The sequence below is a fragment of the Opisthocomus hoazin genome, chromosome 17 (assembly GCF_030867145.1).
Source record: "Opisthocomus hoazin isolate bOpiHoa1 chromosome 17, bOpiHoa1.hap1, whole genome shotgun sequence".
NCBI lineage: Eukaryota > Metazoa > Chordata > Aves > Opisthocomiformes > Opisthocomidae > Opisthocomus > Opisthocomus hoazin.
Genome location: NC_134430.1, coordinates 2,621,023 through 2,644,479, shown reverse-complemented (window position 1 = coordinate 2,644,479; position 23,457 = coordinate 2,621,023). Strand labels below are relative to the sequence as shown.

General features: G+C 45.9%; 1 protein-coding gene across 1 annotated transcript; it reads left to right on the top strand.

Annotated features, from left to right (window-relative positions):
• The first annotated feature begins 1,988 nt into the window (after positions 1–1,988).
• Positions 1,989–21,689, top strand: PTP4A2 (protein tyrosine phosphatase 4A2). The gene is made up of 6 exons (XM_075438246.1): positions 1,989–2,188; positions 10,442–11,110; positions 12,719–12,811; positions 17,887–18,017; positions 20,060–20,134; positions 21,260–21,689. Exons 2-6 carry the CDS (start codon positions 11,015–11,017, stop codon positions 21,366–21,368), a joined length of 504 nt encoding a protein of 167 aa, XP_075294361.1. The 5' UTR covers positions 1,989–2,188; positions 10,442–11,014; the 3' UTR covers positions 21,369–21,689.
• Positions 21,690–23,457: the final 1,768 nt, after the last annotated feature.

Sequence of the window (23,457 nt, the reverse complement as noted above, 5' to 3'; positions counted from 1 at the left end):
CAGCAGGCTGTCATTGCCCCAGGGTTTCCACCTGCGGCCTCAGCTGTGCGCCCTGAGCACACACAGCTCCCGTCTTCCCACTGCCTCTGCTGTGCTCATGGAGCTGTGGGTGGCAGCTGTCATTAGCTGTTTGATTTGGACCCATTCCTCAAAGAACTTAAGAAAAAAAAAAAACCACGTGTGTCTCCTTTGGGGTATGTTTCAATTTTTAGAGGAAGGTTGCCTGATGGGGCCCTGGACTGGAAATCTGGAACCAGTTTCCAGCACTTCCTGGGTGAACCTGAACACTTTGCTTAACCAGTCAGTTCACCGCCTGTAAATCAAATCACTTCTACCTTCTTTCTTCACGTTGTCTGATCAGCTCAGGGTGTAGAGGGGCTGAGACTTTCCCTTGTTATTACCTCGTGCAGCCTACAGAGCGAGCAGCGCAGCCCTGCGCCTGGCCACAAGTCTCCAGCTGCTTCAGAAACGGAGCCACTGGGTGTTGGAACGGACATGGTTCCCTTCCTGACAGCGCCGGGCAGAGGAGCGATGTGCTTTCCTCTAGCTCAGAGCAGGAGAGGAGGGTGTTTTGGGCCATCCCTGCGCTTGTTCCTCCGTGGACATCTGGGAGCAGCTGCTGGCTGCCGTGGGCGCGATCGCTTCTGATGGGGCCGTTCATCAGCTCCTGGAGAAATTCCCGTTGTTTTGCTGCAGGAGAGGAAGGGGCCCGGCAGCCCGGAGCTCTCGATATTGTTGTGTTGTGCAAATGGCTGTGCGTCAGAGGCGTCGCTGCCGCCCGCTCGGGCCTGGGGCCCTGCGAGGGCTTCCCGCGGGGGCCGAGCACAGGGGAACTCCCGTTCCAGCTCTCGCCGGTGCCACTTCCAGCGGGGCTGGACCGGCGGCGGCAGCGATGCCGGCGGGAACAGTCCGTCTGTCCCGCGGCTCTGTCCTTTGCGCCCCTATTTCTCTCTCCGCTGGTGGAAAGGGACGCGTTACCCGTGGCTCCAGGCGAAGGTACTTCTTGTTACGGGGGATCAATAAGCGCCGACCGCGGCCGTTTCCGGGGGTCTTTGGGCGCCTCGGAGATTCCCACCCCACGGCTGAGTGACCCCTTCTCCCGGGGGGCTGCAGCGGGGCCACCCCCGCGATCACCCCGTCGACGCTGCTCCCGCTCAGCGAGGCGGCTTTTGGGGGGAGAAAACCCCACTCCACGCGTGGGAACGCCTCGCCCGGCTGAGGGTTTCTCCGTGCCGTCACCCTGGGTCGCTTAACGGCACCGGGCCGGGATCCTGCTCCCGCCCAGCTCCGAGCCGCCTGGAGCGGGGCCAGCGGCTCAACGGGACGTTCGCGTAGCTCGGTCTGGCCGTGGGCCGGGGTTCCCGGGAGCTGGGCCCGATCCCGGCGCGGGCAGGGGAAGCGGAAGCCGTGGGAAAGGCCGGGCGGGCCGAACCACAAACCGGGGAGGGGGGGGGAGCGGGCTGTACCACTGCTGCCGTGCGCTGGGGGGGGCTGCGTGCTGGCGTGGAAGGCCCCGCGTGCACGTGCGGTCGGAGGGCCAGTCCAAGTGCGACGTGGGGGGGGGGGGGGGGGGGAGGGACGGACCGGAGCGTTCCAAGGGTGACGGGGCAGGGCGAGCCGCCCCCGCGCTCTCCGGCCGCGGTGGGAAGGGCCATACCAATGCCCAAGGGGGGGAAGCGGGCTGTACCAATGCCGCCTCCCTCGCGGGAGGGGGAGGACGGCCTGTTCCAACAGCAGCGGGATGGAGGGAGCCGTTCCCCGCCGCACGGGGAGGGGGACTCGGCTGGTCGCACGGGGAGCGCGGCCGCCACAGCACGCCCGGAGCACCCCCGCGACGGCGGCGGTGTGGACGCGCCCGGCGCGTTGGGCCCGGGGTGGGGTGGGGGGGGGTGGTGTGTGTGGGCGGACCGTACCAATGCCGGATGTGGGTGTGCGGCGGGCCGTGCCAATCAGCGGCGGGCGGGGAGGGAGCGGCCTGTGCGCGAGGAGCCGTGTGGCGGCGCGCGGGCTCTCGGGACTCTCCGCGCGGCCGGGCCGGACCGGGTCGAGCGCAGCCCCAGCCCCGTCACGGGCCCCGCCGCCGCCGCGCCCCCTCCCGCCCACCCCCCCGCTCCTTCCCGTCCCCCGGCCCGGTGTGTGGGAGGCGCCGGGCCCGTTCGGAAGAACGCCGACGCGCTCAATGCCCAGGGTGAGGGGCCGCGGCGGGGAGCAGCTGGGGGGGCTCTGGGTGAGGAGGGGCCGCGGGAGGCCGGAGCCCCCGCCCCGGGGCGGGTCCGGGCTGCGGGAGGGGGGTAGTGGCTCTGGGGCATTCGGTGGGGTCCCCCCCGGCTCCTTGGGAGGCTTTGAGGGGATCTCCCGGCCCGTGGGGCCGGTGCGGGGGGACCTCCCTAGCCTGGAGAGTCTTCTTGGGCTCCTGCGGCTGATTTGGGGGGGGGGGGGTCTTTGTGCTCTGGGGGTCCCGCCCGGTCCGCGGGTCTGGTTTGGGGGGATTCTCGCTGGTCTAGGAGCCTCTCTCTGGTCTGAGGGGTCGGTTCGTGGGGGTCCGTCCTGGCCTGGGGGGATTTCCTGACCCGTGGGCCCTGTCTGGGGAATCCTCCCCATCCCTGGGGGCTCCCTGCGCCTGAGGAGCAGGCCTGGGGGCAGCTTGCTAGCCTGTGAGGTCCCTGTTCTACTCTGGGGCTGGTTTTGGGGGGTCCCCCCCTGCCTGTGGGGTTGGGCTGGTATGAGGGGCCCCCTTGGCCGGTAGGGTTGGTTTTAGGGTAGTAGCTGTTACTTGCAGCGTTGGGCTTCTTCGTGGGGGGGTCTCTTCCAGCTGCGAGGCTGGTTTGGAGGGCGTCCCTCACCTGTGGGACGAGGTTGCTTTAAGGTGCCCACCGCCCTGGTCTGCAGAGTTGGTTTATGGGGGTGTCCCCCCCCCCCAGCTGCAGGGCTGGGATGAGTGGGCCCCAAAGGGCTGGTTTAGGTGAAGGGGTCTGCCCTGGACCTGTGCTTGGGGGGGCTGTTCACGAGGGGAGTTAGTTGCCTGTAGGAAGATAAGGGCCAAGGGGTTGGTTTGGGTGATTGGGGGGTCTTACTTGTACCTTGGTGGGGGGCATTTGGAGGGGTTTGTTTGAGGGGAGGGGGTGCTACTTATTCCTGTGTCTATGTGTGGGTAGGGAAAGAGTTTGAGAAAGGATGGGAGGGTTGTTCTGGGGGAAAGGGGCCTGCCTTGTTTTAGGCCTGGGGGTAGTCTGTAAAGGATAAAGAGTTTTTCTGGGATCTGGGCTGGAAAATGGAGGGGGAATGCTGGGAGCCATGTTGCGGGGGGATATTTCTCAGGCTGGAGGGGGACATGTGGAGCTGGAGAGGAAGGGTGTCCAGGATGTGGTGGTTTTCCTGGGGTTTGAGTGGGGGCAGGGCTGTGAATGCCGAGGCCGGTCTGTGTAGATAGAGGGCTGCCCTGTGGGATTTGGAGCTGCCTGGGCTGGAAGGGGGGAGTTGATGAAGCCTGGCCAGGGCAGTGGGTAAAGAAAGTGCTGGTGTCGCTGAGGGTGCTAGGAGTGATCTGCAGGAAGGAACATCTGAGACAGGGAGTGGTGTCCTTACTGGGAATGGCTGTGGTTTGCTGCTTAGGGCATGCTTCAGTGAGTGAGGAAACCTGGCACTGAGAGCTGGAGGTGTGGGATTTGGGGCGCAGGCGAGGTTGCAGGTTGAGTGGTATTACAGTATGGGGATGATGGTAGAAGTGGCCTCCACTCAGCTGTGGTGATGGTTCCTCGTGGTTCCTTGGTGTGATCAGCCACAATCTGCTTTTTCTCTTCGGGCAGCTGTGTGCTTGCTGGTTTCAGTGTGAGGAGGAGTAAGGCAAAAAGTTGGCTTTTAAAGGCTACTGTATAAATGGAAACTCGCTTCAAAACTCCCAAAATGAACCAGTCAGGTTCTGACTCAGAACTGCAGTTAGTATTTAAAGAAGAAAAAAGATAAACCCACTGCTAGCAGCAGCCAGAAGACTCTATCTGCTTGTGACTCAACATGCAGAAATACTTAGATTTAATGAACTTAAAAAGATTGGTTGGAAAGAAAAGATTGGTCAGAGTCAAGGAAGGAGTAAGGTTCTGCGTACGTCTGGATGCACAGCCAGGAGTGTAGGCCATCTTACATAGGGTCTAGTCGTGATGTTTCTACATATATCTTTAATAAACATAGGTGATTGACTGGAAGTTTAATCACCTGCAAATATCCATCATTCTCTTCCACACAGCAGTACTCAAATGTTCTTCCTCTATCAGAGCAGAGCTGAACTGTGATCGCAGCCGGTTTCCTCGCTCCTGCCGCTGGACTTTGCCCCGTGGTGGAATGCCGTGTTGGTTAACTGTTGTGAGGCCTGGGAGGGAGAGTGCTGATGCGCAGCCCTGGGGATGGCCGGGCGATGCATGGCTCCTGGGAAGGCACCTTTCTGCCCTTGCTTTAAGGAAGACGATCCACAGCTGAAAACATGGCTCTTGAGATACTGCGGTGCAAGCAGAGAAGTTTTGTAAATGGTGTAGGCTGTGTAGTTCGATAATATCTTTGGAGGAGAAAACATGTTGTCAGTGATGTACGATTACTGAATGAGCAGAGAGGAGCTCCGTGTTGTCTGTTGTATTTGGATTAGTTTGACAGCTTATTTGCATGTTAAAGAGTTGGAGATTTAAACCAGCTCTGTCTAAACATGGAAAAATAGACCTAATGGCTTGAGAATCCAGAAGTTACTCTTTTTGACGCGTGTGAATTGCAGTGCTAGATCAGGCTGGCACCTATTTAGGCCGGTATCTGGCTGATGTGTATCGCAAGAGAGTATAAAATACCTTTATAGTGGCTGCTGATTTTGGTATCATCTCATGGCTCGTTTTGCTAGTTGTGAAGGGGTAAAGGAGCCTTAAATCTCTTGATCCTTTTTTCTGTTGTAACACTTGAAATGCTGGGTTGCTGTTTCAATTCAGGTCACTGTTACCTGTACCTTTTTGTTACGCCTTGTTTCTCTCTGTACTAAAAAGTTAAATTCTTCTTGGTCGCTCCCACTGAAAGTCTAGCTCTGCTCGGAATAATGGACTGTGGGTTTTAACAATTGAGACTTTGTGGACGTGCACTGAAATTTATCAGTAAGCTGCAGTTTCAGTTGTCAGGCTGAATTCAACTGCCACAGGAGCACGGAAAATGAGCCAGCTCGCCACTAAGTCATGTTTCCGGCAGAGGTATACGGCAAATTCAAGTAAGGGAGATGAGTAAGATGCAAGTAATTCAACTCTGTAACTTCCTAGACCAATATCCCTGTTGCTGTGTGATTTGAAATTGCTTTGAAGTCCTGCTTGACTTGTTAATGTTTTTTTTAGGGTTTTTTTGATACTGCATCTTAAAGTGTGAGAACACTTTCTGAGTTGTTGGGGAAGCTGGTGATCGAGCAGGACTGTGTTTCCAAGAACCAACAGTTGATACAGCGTAGACAACTCAGCATTCTGATTTTTAGGAACGAGTTCATAGTGTCACATGCTCAGAAACTGTTGTCTAAAGTAACTTTTCATTTTACTTAAATGTAATTCTGTGACTTCAACGGGATAATAGCTTAAATTTCTTTTTCTTAGTGGGGCCTTTTGGTTTGGACTTCAAACAGTTTTAGTAGCTTTAAACTTTTTGGGCATGATATGTAAATAACATTCAAATGTGTCCTCTGAAGGGATTTTAAAAACTAACTGGTGGGTGGGGAAGGCGTTCAAAAAATCCCGAGTGTCAGAACAGTGTTTTTAACTATGAAGCAGGTTTTATTTCACAGGAAAGAAAAGATCTGAAGCATAAACCATGCATGCCTGTTGGTTCTTTCTGAAAGGGCTAATGCGGTATCTAATCACTTCCCACGGCCGAGCTCGCCAGGATGATCTCTGGGCACCGATGCCTGGGTTGGATACAGTGGGTTGACCTCACCCAAATTTAGGGACGGCAGCAACACTTTCTCTGCGTAGTACTCAGTTTAAAGTTTTGCTGCAGGATTGTTCTCTTGTTGAGTAGTCTTGCACATTTGACAATTCTTACTGTTTCCTGATGTGTCACTTTGAAGTTGAGACTTCTTTAATCTGGATGTTTTTTTTTCTTTGCTGAGGCAGATCTCTATCTGTCACCAGTGTTGGTCGGTTTTATGGCCTAGGACTGAGTTAGTGCAAAAGGAAACGAATGAGTCACCCGCAGAGCTTGTCAGCAGGCTGGGAGGGAGCTCCGCCGCGGGGGTGGATAGGGTGGAACAGTAAAATTTTTGACCTCACCCCTCTCTAGGCACGTGTCATTCTGAGCAAGCTTCCTTCAGAGAGCGTTCAAGAATTTTTTTCCAAGAATGTTAGTTCCCAAGTTTTTTCTCTGTTTACTAGGAGAGAATGTCTTAGAAAAGGTGGTTACTTCAGTTCTTTCTGATGCGCAATTCCGCTGTTTTAAGGCTAATTTTACAGGTCTTGGTGAATTCTTTCACTTGAAAAGCACCTTGTGCTGCAGAAGAAACAGGACATTTTGATAGTGTGAGGATAGAGTGTGGGTCATGTAGGAAGGGGAAGTGAAGTGTGACGTACGCACGGTGTCAGGAACAGCCTGGCTGGGCTGCAGCATTGTATGGGAATGGTGGTCTTTATGGGATCGGGTTGTGTACCGTCAGCGTGCTGTGGTGCTGATTTCACGTGTGTAAGTGCAAATCACAAGAAGGTTTTATAGAAGAGGAAGGATTCAGCGGCTCGTGACCTAAGTTCGTTAACATTGAATGTAGATTCCCACTTACAGGAGCAAAATTAGTCAAGATGGTTTGAAAATACTGGTCTTCAAAACACTGAAGTGTTCTTTTAATACTGACTGACAAATTAGCAGGCTTTGCTGTGCATCCTGTGCACTGGGTTATTTTGAAAGGTGATCCGAGTGACCTTTCCAAAGGTATCTGTGTTTTGCAATCTCTGGAAGCTGCAGCTGTTGCAAGCTGTTTCGCTGTCTCGGTGTAGCTAAGGCAGCACTTTTGCTGCTGTGTTTGGAAGGAGATGGTGGAACTAGGAATTCCTTATGATGTTATTACTTGTTTTTCATTAGACCCGTCTCCCTGAACTTGTAGAGGCTTAACAAAGAAGAGCAAGCGCCTTGCCGTATTGAAGTATCTAATTTAGGAGTCAATGCAATGATAGACGAGGGAGGCAGTGGAGGTGAATATTGTAGGTGTGTTGGATTTTTACTTAGGGCCATCTGAAGTGAAGTTTCTGTCAAATCAGGAATTCATTTAACTGTTCTCTCTTAATTAGTTAATCACCCTGATTTATTTATGCTAGTTAATAGGACTGCCCCTTGCTTACGTCTTAAGCATATTCGTGCACGTTCATCGTATTTGGAAAGCCATTCTTCTCAAATTGGCCTCATTAGGCTTTATCAAGCGCTCTCGGTGTGGATGGCAGGGTGAGCGTGAGAGTGGGGAGCTCACGGTGCTGTTAGTTACATTAGCCCTGTCTGTAGGTGCAGAGCCTGTCACAGCTCACTGAACTTGGCTGTGTAGATAGGCATCTTGATTGATGATTATTCCTTGATAATTAAGTTAAACAACATCAGGAACTGACTCCCAAGCATATCGAGTTCTTTTCCGATGCCGGGGTGGCTGTTGCTTGGCTTGTTTGTGCTGCTGTCTCTGCTTTTTCTCCTCCTCTGGTTCCTGATGGAGCTATTGCATCTCATTCGTAGCGTTGACGTGTTGGGTACTTCTGCTCCCTGTCTGAGGCCAGCCACATAAAACATGTTGTAATTTTTTGGTTTCTCTCCATGTGCTATCTCACTTTCTAAGTATAAAAAGTTGAAGGTTAATTGGCTGAAAAGTGATTTCTTGTTTTATGTTGTGCATAGACCTAGTTACTATTTATTGTCGTCAGTTTGATAGTGCTCCGTTCTCTTGGGATTTTGAAGGGCAAATTTGTTTGCTAACACAGGGAGGAAGAAATTTTAAAGTATTTACTTGGAGATCAGAAGTTGTAGACAATAGGGTTTTTTCCTGTTTTTCATTTTCTTAATTAGAAGCCTGGTTTTTCCTTTTAAATTTAGTTTAACAGCAGTTGAAAGTCATGGGAGGAAGGGATGTATGTGTCAGTAACCAAACTTTTAAAAATAGGGTTGTGAGCTACATAAACTTCTTATCCTTCTGGAAATAATTTTTCAGACTTAAATACAGTGCTTTACGTTTTTAATCACTCCTTAGCTATTAGCTAATTAAATGCTTCAGTAGTATTCCTTTGGGGAAAGTAAGATGGTGTCATTCCTATTCTGCAGATGAGTTGAGCTACTGAAAGTGGCTTGGCCAAGGTCAGACCGCGAGCAGCTGCAGATGTGAGAGTAGGACTTGAGCTGGTGACTGCCCCTACCATACTTAATTTACCGGAACATGTCATCTCCACGTGTCCTTTCTTAATGACTTGGTAAATAGTTTTTACAAAGGACTTTTAAAATAATTGGGATGAAATTCCCTCTTTGATTTGCTTGAGGGAGGAGAAGTGTAACCGTAATGACCTGATTTGATACAACTCACAGTGCGTATAGCACTGGATGAGGCTCTTCCAGCCATATTATTGGTGCTGAAAAGACAAATGTTTAAAGGGTTTGTTTAAATATGACATGATAGCTCTTCCCCTCGTGACAGTGTACTTTGTAATGCTGTAAGCCTCTGGTACTCTGGATCCAAGTTTTGATCTCCTGTGCCGAGATCTGCTGACCACTGGTTTTATTTAAATGACCTTGTCGGGTCCTAAAAAGTTAGTTGTGAAACTCTTCCTGTAACGTAGGTCTGCAGGTCACTGTCCAGGACATGTCGTGTGACTGGAGCGTGTGTTTGAATTGGGGAAAACCAAGCCAGTATTTGCCTGGAAACAGACTTGCTTGCATCAAGTTTTACAGGTGTCGGACACGTGGATGCTGTAACTTTAGTCGTTCTGTTCCTGGTACATCGTAGCTATAGCAGACTGTAATACATTTTAACATATCCTCTGCTTTGAGATTCGGTAGTATAGATGAGAGAGTTGTGACAAATGTGCAAGAATTGACAAGTGTAAGGACTTGAATATAATGTGTTTAGATGGGACTCTTCCATCTGGGGTGAGACTTAATCTTGTAGTCATTACACTGATAAAATATTCCAGGATTCATTTTTGAAATTGGTATTTCAGTCACTCAGTAAGAACTGCGTTAGGGTCGGGGGAGGTTGTTGAAAACATCTTTGTTCTTGCCTCTGGCAACCAAATTAATGTATTTCTTTGGCATTGAAAGCTGTTCTTTAAGGAAATAATTGCTGTTCTTTGAGTGATTTTTGACTTCATGACAGTGAAAAAGGTAGTTTTGTAGTACTTTGACGTAGCGTGAGGATCTCATTAAAATATTGAGCACACCAGAAGTTTGGGGTGTGAACTTCCATGCATGTGTGTGTTTTCCCTAATTGTGTTCAGCTGAGTGTGCCACGTTGACCTTTCTGCCTGAGTTGCAGATTTGTGACTTCTGGCTGCTAGTGTGGATTTTATTCAACTGATTTAAAACTTTTTCCTTAAAAAAGAAGTGTCAGTAGTGATTCTTTCGCTTCACACTTTTTAAATGCAGTGAAAAGCCATGTTGCTTATTTACTATTTCAGCCTTAAGTGAGTTGAGCTAGTTTAGGTTAGCTCCATTTTCATCCCCCTAAACATCATGGTAGAATTACATTTTCTATCTTTTATCGTTGTTGCTAAGACATCTATATTTTGAATCCTGCTTGTTAGGACTGGAGACTGCCGCTGTCTTAATGCCCTAGTCTGTAAGCACAGGTAAGACTGAGAATAACTAGAAGTTGTTACTGCTAAGTGACCATTTGACTGCTTTTGAAATAACTGATTTCTGGAGGATGTGTCCCCACTACTGTTAGGATTCTGGTGATACAAGAATGTGAGTGAAATTTATCTGCTAGCAAAAGCTCAGATAGCTGGCAGTTATACTCTTATTTATGCTTGTACTGCTTATTTTGTTGAGAAAATAAAGCCATACCAACAATATTTTTTACATATTTGAGCTGAAGCCAAACAAGTTAGCAGGTACGACTGTACTAACAGACACTTTCAAGTGTGTGCTTGGCTTTGTGCTACTTTCTCGTCTTTTAGGGCACCTGGTTGGGAGGGAGGGGCCGCAGCGAGCTCACAAAGGTTTCCTTGTTCTTGGTTCCGGTGCCTGGTTGCCAGGAACAGCGGTTACCAGGAGTCCCGTGTCTCTGGGCTAGAGCATACTCAGTGCCGAAAGAATACTCGGGATTACAACTACTGGGACTCTGGTGAAGGCTGGTTTTTGTTTGTTTGATTTTTAAACATAGTCTTACCTAGTCTAATTGGAGTTTCTCTAGCAGGGTCGATGTTTGGTGTTTCTGGAAGTAGAAGCAACAACTCCTCTTACGTGATATTTTTCTTCTCTTCAGGTGTTTTGCTGGAATATACGTCGCACATTTATGGCGATTCTGGGTGTGAGGGCAGACTTCTGCCAGGCCCAGCACAGCATCCTGGCTGACAAGTGAGCTGAGTGCTGGCGGTTCTACGTGCCATAATTACTTTGCCTTGAAGACTCCAGACACAGTGAACACGCTCAAATATATGGGATATCTGCACATTGGAAACATATTCCTTTTACTGACTCTAGCAAAACTAAGCATCAAGAAAACAAAGTGGAGAGAAAATCTGCCCTTACTTTTTTGCCTCACCAGTGCCTAAATGTAGAACAGGCTGCCTAGTCTTGCATGTACTCAGAATTTTTGGAGTCTGAAGGATACCACCTGCAGTAATTGAGGCCGAAGTTGAATTCAAGTGGATTCTGAAGCAAACCTGCTTTTCTAGAAGTGAATTCTTTAAGGAACAAACACGTCAAAGCAAGCTCTGATCAATCCCAGGCATTTTAGTGGTCTTTTTAATGTTTTCTGCTGTGAAACGTTTCCAAGGTTATTGATTTCTTTTTTTTTTTAATTTTTTTTGGCCCCTTACACATTTTGTTTGCCATTATGAACCGTCCAGCCCCCGTGGAAATTACTTACGAGAACATGCGTTTCCTGATCACTCACAACCCAACCAATGCAACCCTCAGCAAGTTCATAGAGGTAAGGCAGCCAAATAAAGTATCATGCTTCTTTCCTTGTATACTCATAGTTTCTGTAGAAGTCCTGAACAGTCATTCTCCACACCTGTTGCTCAATGCTTTGGCTGTATGTTACATCTTACTCAAAACGTAAGGCACTTTTATCTTTAATATATTGTTCACATTCTCTTGACAGTATGAGAAGAGAATCCACCGATTACTTTTTCCAAACTCCTGCATTTCTTTAATTGTGAGAGGCTGGATGAGCTTCCATTTTAGAATACAAACACCCAGCCTTGCCTTCGTTCTAGTGCTGGTTTCTGCAGGACTGCACATTCTGCGATTCTAAATGTTTTTGTTAAATAACGCAATGCTTCTGATACATGTCAGTGGGTTGCTTGTGTTTTGGCTTTTAAAGAAGTAGTTAACAGAATTGTAACTGGTTTCTAATCTTTCTTATCCCTTAGAGTAGAATTAAGTGCAATACTTAAACTGATGTTTTAGTTTACAGGATGTGTTATCAAACTGCTCCACTGATCCCAGAATTGTCAGAGATTTCAGGTGCCAGAATTTATCCCTGAAAAATGATGTCTGCCTGGGTCGAGCTATGGGAAGAGTCAGTTGCGATGGGCAGTGGGTCAGACGGTTAATGACACAAGAAGATCTTAAATACTGCAAAATTTCATATTCAGTTTTCTGAAGAAGTAACAGATGGTGTCATCAGAGTAGTAGTAGTGCGGTGTATTTCTGCATTCTGGTTTGCTCCAAGCCTGGTGTATCTTTGTGCCCTTGTACCTTTATATCTAGAGGACTTTTTATCTTGCGTGTGCGGGTCTGTGCCATTCCAGAGAGATCTTGTCATCTGATACTGATGTCTGACTGTGGCTATTAACAGACTTCCATCATTCAGCAGTGTGCTCTGCACCATGAGTGTGCTCAGATATTAGTGGTTAATTTTGCATGAAAGCCACATTCTTTTGGTCTTTATATTCCCTCCCCCCCCAGTTGTGGATTGTCTTCCTTTTTCAGGAGTCTTGACTCTGGAATAGATATTATTGCTAATTGTTAGAAGTTGCAGTGATACAGTGATTCAGTCCAAACACGAGAGGAAATTCTGCTTGCTGTATGAACCTTCGAAGTGAACTGGAACAGCTTTTGTTTGATCTTCTGATTATTTATCTAGCACAATGTGCTACTTATAGTACATTACAAGGAAGCTAGAGTATGGTGGTGTGTGTGTTCTGTTCCTCCCTGCCTCAAAATGTCAGCACTGGCTCAAGCAAACAGTTCCAGGCTTCTATTTAAAGAGAAGAAGCTGTATGGAGAATATAAGCAGCTATTTTAATTTTGCTCTTCTATATGCATTTTTTTTCCACCTTGGCATTTCCCTAGAGAAGAATTCAGAGGTGTGTTCCACATTTACTCCTGTCACTTGTAACACTTGTCCTAATGTAGGCCATAAACCCCCCTTTCTGTGTTGGCCCTTGCTCCGTCGTTGTGTAGTCACTTTGGAGCTGTGCAATAGTCACGGTACCGCTGAGTCTGTAAATGTTTGGTTTTGTAGCTGATGAGAAAGTTCTTTAATTCTTCACTCTGTCAGTGTGATCACCTGTTTTGCTTTTTCTTAAAGGAGCTGAAGAAGTACGGAGTGACAACCCTGGTGCGAGTTTGTGATGCCACTTATGATCAAGCTCCTATTGAAAAAGAAGGAATCCAGGTTCTAGTGAGTTGCCTTTAAAACTGTCTAAAGATGAAAAATCACTTGTCTGGGGGTGGTGGGGATGGCCGTCATGCTCTAGCGCAAGCGCTGATGACTGTTTCAGATTGGCTAAAAGCAATCTGATTCCTTGCATCAGATAAAGCTGTTTTGAGAAACTACTGTACTTTTGTGACAGGTACTTGCTGATTCATTACTGTTGCCTGAGTGCTTAGAAATGTCTGTTCCTGGATTTCTGGATTTTTTGAGATATTTTGGTTGCTTTTTAGTGACTAGACTGATACTAATCCAGTGTTCAGCCTTGCGATTCATACAACTCGGTTTGGCCCTTTTCTCTAGATACAGCACTTCTTGGCTTTACTGTTGAGTTTCTCAGGATGCAGATAAAAAGCTCCTTTCTCTTCCTCGTTCAAAAAGTACCACCTTTGAAGACTATAGCTGATGTGTTGATCTGGGCTTCCCTGAACTGGCTGTAGCAGGATATTGATTGATAGCCTCATCACAGCTTGCCTCTAAATGGAGCCTGGCTGCTGGTGGCTTCCCTATTCAGCAGGTGGAATTCCTTAACTGCTGCTCATAGTTAACGTTATGCAATGGCTGTCTGTGTCGTCTAGTGTTGCTTGGTGTTTTAGGGGAGGTTTTTTTAATAGGTGTGTGCTCATACTAAGCTTGCAGGCGGTATTTTTCCAGGCAGTACTTCTGAGTTATTATAGTGTGTCAGATATAATCAGTTTATTTTACTGGAATGAGTATTACTCAGTTGTGAGGCCAGAAATTGCATCTTACCTTCTTGTTGCAGGTAGTCAGTCTTCTGTTGCATCTTGATTTTTATGGCTCAGTCAGAGGAAAACTTCTGCAGTTTTCCGTTAAGAGGAAAACTTATATCCTGGCATATCTGTGAAAACTCCACATACAGGTCAGTCAGGTTCCTTGGCTTCTGGCCCTAGTAAGCATTTACTCCAGTTCCAGGCAGCCACGTGTACCTCAATGTTGTTGGAAAAATCAGTCGTTACAGGGCTGCCAGTGCTCCTAGGACTGTGCTCTGGAAGAGCGTTTTTGTCCACTCCAGAGCTGCCTTGCACTAGAGCATCACAGTGTTTTCGGGCGTGCTGCTGTGAGACCTCTAGCTGCAATACTCCTAAGGTTGCCAGAGACTAGAAGGATTAAACTTCTGGTGTGGAAGCCCTCAGAGCCCTATTTAAGCTGGGGCTTAGAGTATTTCTGTGTTCTGTGCCAGAGTGGAGATCTGAGTTCTATGTAGAAGGGTATGGACAGTTTTGCCCGTGTCCAGCTGTGCCAGGGTGGCTGCCCTGTGAGCCCGACTGACCTTGGCTCCTGCAACTGAGTGAAATCCCCCTTTTCTAGCCCATGGCCAGGGCCCCCGGGGCAGCTGCAGGAGCTGGGGAGTGCTCAGTGCTCTGGAGCCTGCACTTCTGAAATAGTTAGGGGATTTTGGTTCTCAAGAAACTTTAGAAACTTGGTGTTGGCAAGGTTTGAACTGAAAGCAGTTTTTTGAGGAAGCTTTTCTAAAAACTGGAAATAGTGTTTCCGCCAGCTCTGCTAAGCACCATTCTGTTGGAGAGCGTTTCACTTTGAGTAACACATGCGAGTCTTGTGTCTGTACACATTTGCCTCGGCTAACAAGCCTCTCTGTGTTTGGTACGTACCACTTCTTGGTATTCCACTGCTGCAGAAGGCAGAACAGGAGAGAGCATCAATCCACCAGGCATCTGTTAAGGGTAACAGAAAGCAGGAGGTGACAGGGAAGGCTTGCTGCTAATGTTATCGCTGATCCTGATGATCCCAGTCATGAGGCTGACTTGCTAATTTACTGTATTGCAATAGTGTTTTGCTATTTGACATAAGTTTAACTAGTCACCAACATGACAACCTCCTATATAGCTTTTCCTTCCTATGAACGCATGCTTTTTCAAAGCGAAGTCTTGTTGCTGTTCAGAAATGGTATTGAATTACCATGTGGCTGAGAAAATAACACGTCACTATTTAAAGCTAATACTTGCTTGCAAAAATAACATTAAGATTAAAAACACAGCCTGAGAGATTGGTGTCTATTTTAAATCTGTTGAGGTGAAAAGCATAGGTAAACCTCTGAAAATGAGAGCATTTCAGCAATGCCTGCTCTCATGCCGTGCTACTGGATCATGTACTAGCAAGATGGGTAGAATGTGGCAGCTAGAGAGTGGCTTTGGCATATGGCATAGTGAGAAAGTAGAGAATTAGATGTTCCATGTTTGAAGTAGTACTATTGCATGTGTGTGTTTATCAACAGAGATTAAATCCAGGAGACAGGAGGCGGGGATGGATTTAGTTTCTGTGGGCTTCTGCAGTTCTTATGGTTATGTTCATGTGTAAGGTCTTGTAACATAGAAATGTTACGTCAGAAAAACTGGTAGTGTGTTTCTGGAAGTATTTTTGCACTGGCTGGCAACCAAGGAGGCTGTGGTAGTTTTGTTCATCTTCAGGATCTAAGACACATTTCATTGTTCCCCTTCTATGTCCTTCATTTACTGTTCATCAGAGTTTCTTTACACTGTGCCCTCCAGAATGGCCACCACCTGAATGCTGGCAGGTGGTCGGGAGTGGCCGTGCTGGAGATGTGCCCTCCTTGCCATCTGATACTTACTGCATCGCCAAGGGCTCTGGTGTTGAAGGTGAGGAGGCACCATGCAGGTGGCTGCAGTCTCATCCCGTGCAGACGCAGGCAGTTCTGGGAGCGTTTTGCTGCCGTCGCTTCAGTGTGAGCTGCACATGGGTTTTGAAGAAAGGGATCTTTGTCACCTTAAAGTCGTGTTACTGCTGCTTGTTCATCTTAGTTCTGCATTGCCAATCCTGCAGTCGTTGCTGACTGACAAACCCAGAGCTGTTCTTCTGAGCAAGGCTACTCCAGGTAAAGGGTAGATAAGAATAACCCTTTCTTGCCTATCATCCTTCCCAGCTACTGCAGGGTGGCATGAAAGAGCTGTATTTTCTGTTTGTGCAATCTCAGTGCATCGTCCTGGCTGTTAATGACTGTTTTGGTCTTGGAGCTTAGCAACTTGGTTTTGATCCTGTCTGACAGGAATTTGGAGGTGATGCTGGCAGAACTCATCATCAGGGAAAAAAACCTGCAGAACTTTGCTGCAGTTACTCTTTTAGTCCCAGAATTACTCTTGTTCCTCGTTCGGGGCAGTGTCCCGTGCAGCAGTGTTGTATCAGTGCTGATTTATATGTCAGTGGTGTTCTAATCGTGAGAAGGTGATGCTCTGTGGGGAAAGGACAATTGTTGTTAATTCAGGCCAGCACAAGAGGTGCGTGGACACAGTGGTTAATGTGTAAGCTAAAGCAGTGTAGTAACTTCCTGTATTGGGTCTGAAGGAAAGGATTTAATTTAATCCAAAACTGGGACACAGAACTGACCTGTAAATCCTGTTCTTCGCAAGGCAGTTTCAAAAGAAAGCATCTTGCCACTGGGTAATGCCTCTTCTCTTGGCAGCCCTTACATCTCCTCCAGGGTCAGTGGATGACACTTGGCCTAAAATAATACAGCTAACAGTGTGTGATTGAGTGGAAAATCTCGTAAAAACCTTTTATTAGAAAGATCAAGTTTTACTTTATGATCTTGTTTCTATAGCCTTTTATATTGCTGTGTTGCCCAAGATATTTTTAATTTCCCATTTGCTTTAAAAAAGGAGTTCTCTGCAGTCTTCAGATTTTGTGTATCTTTCTCAATTAATCACGTATAAAGTTATTTCAGTAACTTAAAGCTTTTTGGTTTTGTAGTTTGAGACACAGATTTCCGCCTTGCAGCTTAAGTGCTAACACATTTATAAGGCACTCTTGGGCTGAGGTCTTGTGCTGAGCTGTGCTTGCTATTCAGGAAGTATTAGGGTAGCAATAAGCACATTTCAAAATGAAAAGTCTGGCGGATTTTTACCTTTGGTTGTATTTGTTCAGAGTTTCTGCGTGCTTCTTTCTGGCTTCAGAGACTGACTTCATGTTAACCTGTTCTCAAGATACTGCATGAAAGACTTGTTTCTAGCCGATGAGGGAAGAGGAGGCCTCCTTTCAAAGCAATTTCCCTACTATTTGGAGAGGTTGTTGAATAATACGAGACTCTGGCTACTAGTCTCTCTTGTAAAATGCATTGCAGCAGTCTAATGAAAAGTGCCAAATAGCTACTAATAATTATTTTTTCCCTTGCATGTAGGAGTCCTCTTTCTACAGCACTCTCTGTATCTGAGAAGATTATAGAGCATGTGATGTTGTGCTTGGTCCTGAAATGTAGGACATGTAGTACTCTGCTTAGCACAAGTTCCAGGAGAGAGCTGTGACCTCTGGAAAATGGGAAGCCTCCGACATGCGAGTTTGACTGACAGTCATGTTGATGATATTAAATGTGGCCTAGGTAGTTTAGATGTTGGCTACCCCCTTTAGTAGGCAGAAATGTAATTGTAAATGCTGCTCAGTTGTTGACTCGGCCTTTGTCTAAGCACTCTTCTTTTTTTGCTTGTGAATGTGGTTTTTGGACTTGAAAAGACCCGGGTAATTTTAACTGTCTTTCTTCTGGATTCATGGAAGCTGGACAAGCTGATGCATTCGAGTTGTTGTGAAGTACCTTCTCCTCTGCCGATCCCCTTGAATTGTTATGAAGTAGCTTCTCCTCTGTACAGAGTCTGCAGTACAAATAGTGTCTTAAAAGGTTGACACGACCACAGGCAGAAGTCTACAGAGTTCTCATCTTTCAAATGTTTATTTGAAATGTCCATTGATTTTTACATGTTTTTAATAAAATGAGATTTCAAGGGCAGCTATTTTTCTAAAAATTCTGTATTACAAAGGAGGCAGTGTAGAGTTTTATTGCAATTTTATTGAAAAGTGCAATTAAAGGATTGTTAAACACTTAGTGTTGCATTATGATATTGACTTGCACGCTTCTGTGCAACTGGAAGAATACCCACAGCACTGTGTGTGTAATCCACATTTCTTGCTGGATGGAAAGTTTGGCTTCTCCTAGGTATGGTTACCTCGCTGTTGGTGATGGACTGAAAGCCATATTGTTAATGTCCTTTTTTCCTTCAAAGGACTGGCCGTTTGATGATGGAGCACCACCCCCGAATCAGATAGTTGACGACTGGCTAAACCTGTTGAAAACCAAATTTCGTGAAGAGCCTGGATGCTGTGTCGCTGTTCACTGTGTTGCAGGGTTGGGAAGGTTTGTATTCTGCTGTCTTGTTTTCATATTGAACTTAGTTTATTGGCTTGGGAGGCAGGTCGTGGAAGGTGTTAAGTAAATGCCAGTTGCTCTGTTTTCTTCCCAAATAACACTTTAAAGCAGCAGCATCAAGTTTGTGTTGTTAAAGCACAAGAGACTTATTGCAGCTTCAAAATCTTCAGCAATTTCATAACTCTGATCAAGGATGAGAGGAAAAACTTGGAGAGATTGTTCAGAACACTTCTGTCAATCATGAATGCCAGGAGCAGTTAGAGATGGTATTAATTTGAAAGTATGTATCTGCTAAAACAAGAAAATCTTGTGTTTCTTGAGAAATGCAGTATACACCTATAGTACAATTTCTAAGGCTGTACAGTTGGGCTTTTTATATCCTCCTGTTTTCAACTGGTGTACTGTTAAGCATGTAGTAATAAAAAAAAAAAGGCATTTAGAAGAACTGTTTCAATTACTTTCTCACTCTAAAGTGGCTGAAGCCATCAGTGGTGAGAAGAGTTAGGCTTGTATTTCTTGCTCACATGCAGACTGATGTTTCTCTCCTCACCGCTCAAAATCTGACTTCCTTCTTTGGGAAGAACTTCCTTTCAAGATGAAATAAAAAAAAGGCTGATTCGGGAAAGCTAAATACTACATTTATATTCCCAAATGTAATTGCTGAATGTTATGTTTATTCTACGGGCTAGGAGGAAATGGAGCTGAAGTGTCAGGATTCTTACAAGAACCATGGGACTGTTAATATTTAAGGGTAGGAATGAGTGGGCAAGAAACGTGGATTGAAGAAGTCAAGCAAGTCAAGTTGGAGCCTATCAAGCTCTTAAAATTCTACCTCTAGAGAAGGAGAGATGGGGGAAATTAAGAGGTAGAGGGAGAAACGGCCAATCTTTAAAGACACAAGAGCCAAAACCTCAAGGCAATTAGCATTTGTTTATCCATTTCTGCTCTATTTTTATCTGAGGAACATCTCTAGGAAGGTGGCCACGTGTAACTCGAGTGATTTTCAACTCTCCTGTTTCTTGCATAATACTGGGCCAAAGGGTACCAGAAGCTTCCCGTGTTCTGTGTGTCACGCACGCTCGTGTCCATTCCTTACAGAATAACCTTTTTGCTGTTGTTCTCGCACTACTTTTGGCAGAGGGAAAAACAAGAGCTTTACAGATTTTGCTTTAATGTGGCAAACTGTCTGTCTGTAGTAGGGAATTGAACTTCAACTGTAGTAAAAAGAGGCAGCTTTTTTTTTGAAAGTGACTGAGGTTTCAAATAGTTTTCTTTGGAAACTGAATAATTCTGTTTATGCAGGTGCAGCATGGCGGTGATAGTGAGAGTTGTTTCTGCTGAACCGTGTTTTTGTTTAGCCATGAGTGGAAGTCGTCCAGTTGCTAGCACCTGTTTAATCCTTTACTGCTCCACTGCCAGAGGTGCCTGTTGCAACTGCGTGTGTTCAGTGGGGTGAGCATCAGTCCGGGAGAGAGTCAGCGTGTACTGTGGTTTCCGCTTGTTTGAGAAGCCAGCTCTTTACACGTAACCAATTTCCAAAATGTGGACCCTGAAGTAGGTAGTTATACTCTGTTGTCCCTGGAATGCCCAGTTCCGTGCACAGCACATAATTAAAAAAAATTAAGATCTGTGCAAATCATCTGCTCGGTGCTTCATAGATCTCTCGCGTATGGCTAAATCTACAGTGTCATAAGAAGCAAAATGCATGCAAGAGGTATTACACGCTTGTTTTAGCGAAGCAGAAAAATAGGTTATAGTGAAATGAGACAGTGTAAAAGTCTAGAGTTATCGTTTCATGCCCCAAACACTAAGGAGCTATTGGTTTTTATGGTTTTGGTATGTGTGCTGGAAGCAGAGCTGCCTCCTAAAACAAATTTTGCATTAAGTATTCAGCAGGCAAATGTCTTTCTGTAGATAATGCTTAAAGAGAAAATACTTAAGCTATGTGTTTAGAGATCAGTTTGCTGTGTTTTAAGGGGTTCAATGTATTGTTTCTCCAGATCTTCCTTACGTATTGATTTCTCCTTTAGGGCTCCTGTCCTGGTTGCACTTGCGCTCATTGAATGTGGAATGAAGTACGAAGATGCAGTTCAGTTTATAAGGCAGTAAGTTAAGCTTCCCCGTTCCCAAGAAATCTCTCAGTTTATGTTGTATTTGAACAGCATGTGTCTTCAGCAAGGTTTGTTAGATTTCTGATTTGTTTTCTAGTAGCTATATTCAGACAATTCAGACTGACATTAATGCTGAGGCTTGTGCCCTTTCCTCTGTTTAGAGATGGGGATTAAAAAGTGATCTTTCCTTTTTTTTTAATCTTAGCTTATCTATAAAGCCATTGATCTAAGATTCTGAACTTGGGGGTGGGAGGGGGGAGGATGAGGACTCTAGGCTGGGACTGTAAAAATCACAAATGAATTCGACATGGACTAATTACTCCTAATTTAAAAAAAAATTAAAAAATCTAGTGAGGTTGGGCCCCCAAGCAGAATTTCTGCAGCAAGTTGGTGAGCACCAGCACTCCTGCAGGTGTTGTGGGTGAGTGCGTTATCCACCCAGGAAATGTCAGAAACCACCTGTCTGGAAAATAACAAAACTGGGAAGAGATGAAACTGCAGAGCTCTGTTGGTTTAGTGGTAACATCAGATCTTGAAATGAAGCCCAGCAGGTGGGATCGTTGCATGAGCTCTGCCAAAAAAGCAATTCATCCCTTTATGGATTCCCAGGGTCTTTCGTTGTCTTTGTAAACTGTATAGCTGTCAACAGATATTTCTGAATTTTTCCTTGCTTAAATTTCTTTTTTCTCTTCCTGGATATGGTACCTTTTATACTAAGAAGCCCTTTTCTGAGAACCTCTGTATATTTGTATCTGAATGTCATGCTCTTTTATTTACTGGCTAGTGTAATAAGTAGCACATGCATCTGCAAGGAAAGGGTGACCTTGGTGTTGTTCAGTGACTGCTGCTGGTAATGAAAATAAACTCTCCCCATCTGAGAAAACATGCTGAAATTTTCGAACTGAATTTTGATTTCAATGTTGGCATGTAGGTGCTGAACTGCATGTGCCGGTCTGGTTTATGCTTCCTCAAAGTGTCAGTGGATAAGGAACTAAGACAAAATGCTGTTTTATAGATAGAGAAAAGCTTTGAAATGAGGACTGAGCTGCCTTAGAATGTGTGTGGTGATGGAAGCAGTACTTTTTCCATTGATATTAGCCTTCATTCTCTTTGTTGTAGGAAAAGGAGGGGAGCTTTCAATTCCAAACAGCTGCTTTACCTTGAGAAATACCGACCTAAGATGCGATTACGCTTCAAAGATGCCAACGGTCACTGCTGTGTTCAATAAAATAAAAATCTCAAACGAAGGCGGAAGTTAGCATGGCTGTTTTCTGGACTCTTGGCACCTGGAAATGTGAATCTGGAATCAAACTACGTCATCAAATTAGTGGTGGAGTCAGTGCTCCTCAACCTCTGTCCTAATGGTGGTGATGATTGAAAAAAATAAAAATAAAAAAAAAAAAATTAAGAGAAACATTTCAGTGAAGGATTGTTTTCTCCTTAAGCTGCAGTTTGAACATCTGCAAGGAGAAAATCAGTTTCTGAACCTTCTGTATTTTTAACTTTTTAAGAAAAGAAATAAAGTAAATTTTATGTCTAAGGAAAACCAGCAGAGCATTGGCTTGTGCAGAACCTATTTTCTTGAGTTAAGTACCCCACAGTTAGGGCCTGATGTGTTAATTCCTATGGGACTCTCTTAAATGGAGTTGCCTTTTTTTTTAACCTTGCTGGGACCTGGCAGAGAGACTTGAGGAGGAGCCTTTGTTGCTGTGTGGGAGCAGTCTGACAGCCTTAAGCCCACGCTGGGCGTGTTCTGGAGATTCGGTGGTGTCTGTGTTGTATGTCTACATGGTGTGCAGACTCTGCAGGTGTGAAAAAGCTGCCTGGCAGGCTTGAACAGAAGACTCACTGCCTAATATCTGCGGTGAATCTGCTAAAGGCTTTTTCTGATTGGTGGGAGGTAGTGCTTTTAACTGTGTGAGCGTGTGTGTGTATGCAGGTGTGTGTGATTTTATGGGTGCATGTCAGTCTTATTTTTCCAAAGAATTTGGCTGAAATGTTAATTGTCTTTTTGTTGCTAGATAGAAAATCTATCCCGGCAGAAGACTGATGTTCAAAAGTGTCCTAGGTGAGCAAGGGGCAATTCAGGCAAGGACTTAAATTAATTTTATCTGTCATAAGGAAGAAGAAAAGGCTCTTTGCTGCTGTCCAGATTCTCTGCCTTGCTGAACACAGTAAATCAGGATTTGGGGGGGAGGGTCTCTTTGAATTGTATATGAGGTAGAGATGGTACACGCACAGAAATGCGGTCCATCAATAAATGCCTTGTATGGGTATTTTCCCAGGCTAGCCCTCATGTACAGTTCAGTTGAACCACTGATTGCCTTGTTATTTTTTATTAGGCTCTTTTGGAGGGAGAGTATCTAGTCACACACCAGCATGCCTATTGTATTCACCGTTGGCAGACCATAAATATGCTGATTTTTGGAGTGTGGACTGGCACCACATTCGCTGTAGGGCCATTGGTGGTGTCAGTGAATTAATCAAGACAAGTAGTTTTACAGCCTCTGATGAGCAATTTCAACCGGGCTACTTCTACCAAACACGTTACCTTAGTGCCCTGCCCTAGGGGTGACCTCACAGGCTTTCAACTTGACATTTTATCTGTAACGTTCAGTTGCTGAAGGCTTTGAATACAGGTCTAGGGTCATAACGCTCCTGTGATCTTTTGCTGTGAGGCACCAAAGGCTTTTGTTGGTCTGTGCCTGTAGAAGGTGTAGACTGGTATCCGTCTCTTACCGATACCTCAGCTGCTGGCGATGGGAACTGACTTCACAGGACTCCTTCCTGTTCTAGACTTCTGTTTTTAGTCTGCAGCTTAACTCTGCAACCATTTTCAGAACACAGGTTCCCTTCCTGAAAGGGATTTACAAATCTAACCAGAAAATCGTGGTACTTGTCAAGCCCCTCGCTTCACAGATGAGCCAACGGTCCTGTTTGAGGTCCACGGCCAGAGAGCAGCGCACTCCACGAAACTCGGTCTGTACCCTGACTCAAGCTGTATTGCTGTACTGAGTTCCTTCCTCCCTTTAAGATGTGTAGCGTTTCTGATTTCTTTAATAGATAAAGGAGATGTGAAAGTGTTTGTGATGTCATTGCCTACGTTAGGGCAATAACATATCTGGTAATGCTGGAGTCCGTGTGGAAGGTAGATGATGCTGAAATTATCCAGTTCTGGCCTTTACCTTCCCCTTGCACACTAGAAGCCTAGTGTTCCGTTTCTGCAAATTGAAATTGATGTTTTTAGTAATATGAAATATTGGTAGTTAAAGCCGGTTTGACAAATGGTGGAAGTCAGATTGGAGGGGAAGGTGTTG

What these genes read in the sequence shown, in the direction of transcription:
- PTP4A2 (XM_075438246.1), top strand. Translation starts at nt 11,015, where the DNA reads ATGAACCGTCCAGCCCCCGTGGAAATTACTTACGAGAACATGCGTTTC. An exon ending in AAGAAGGAATCCAGGTTCTA is followed by an intron (nt 12,812 to 17,886) that starts GTGAGTTGCCTT and finishes TTTCCTTCAAAG; the next exon opens with GACTGGCCGTTTGATGATGG. An exon ending in TGTGTTGCAGGGTTGGGAAG is followed by an intron (nt 18,018 to 20,059) that starts GTTTGTATTCTG and finishes TTTCTCCTTTAG; the next exon opens with GGCTCCTGTCCTGGTTGCAC.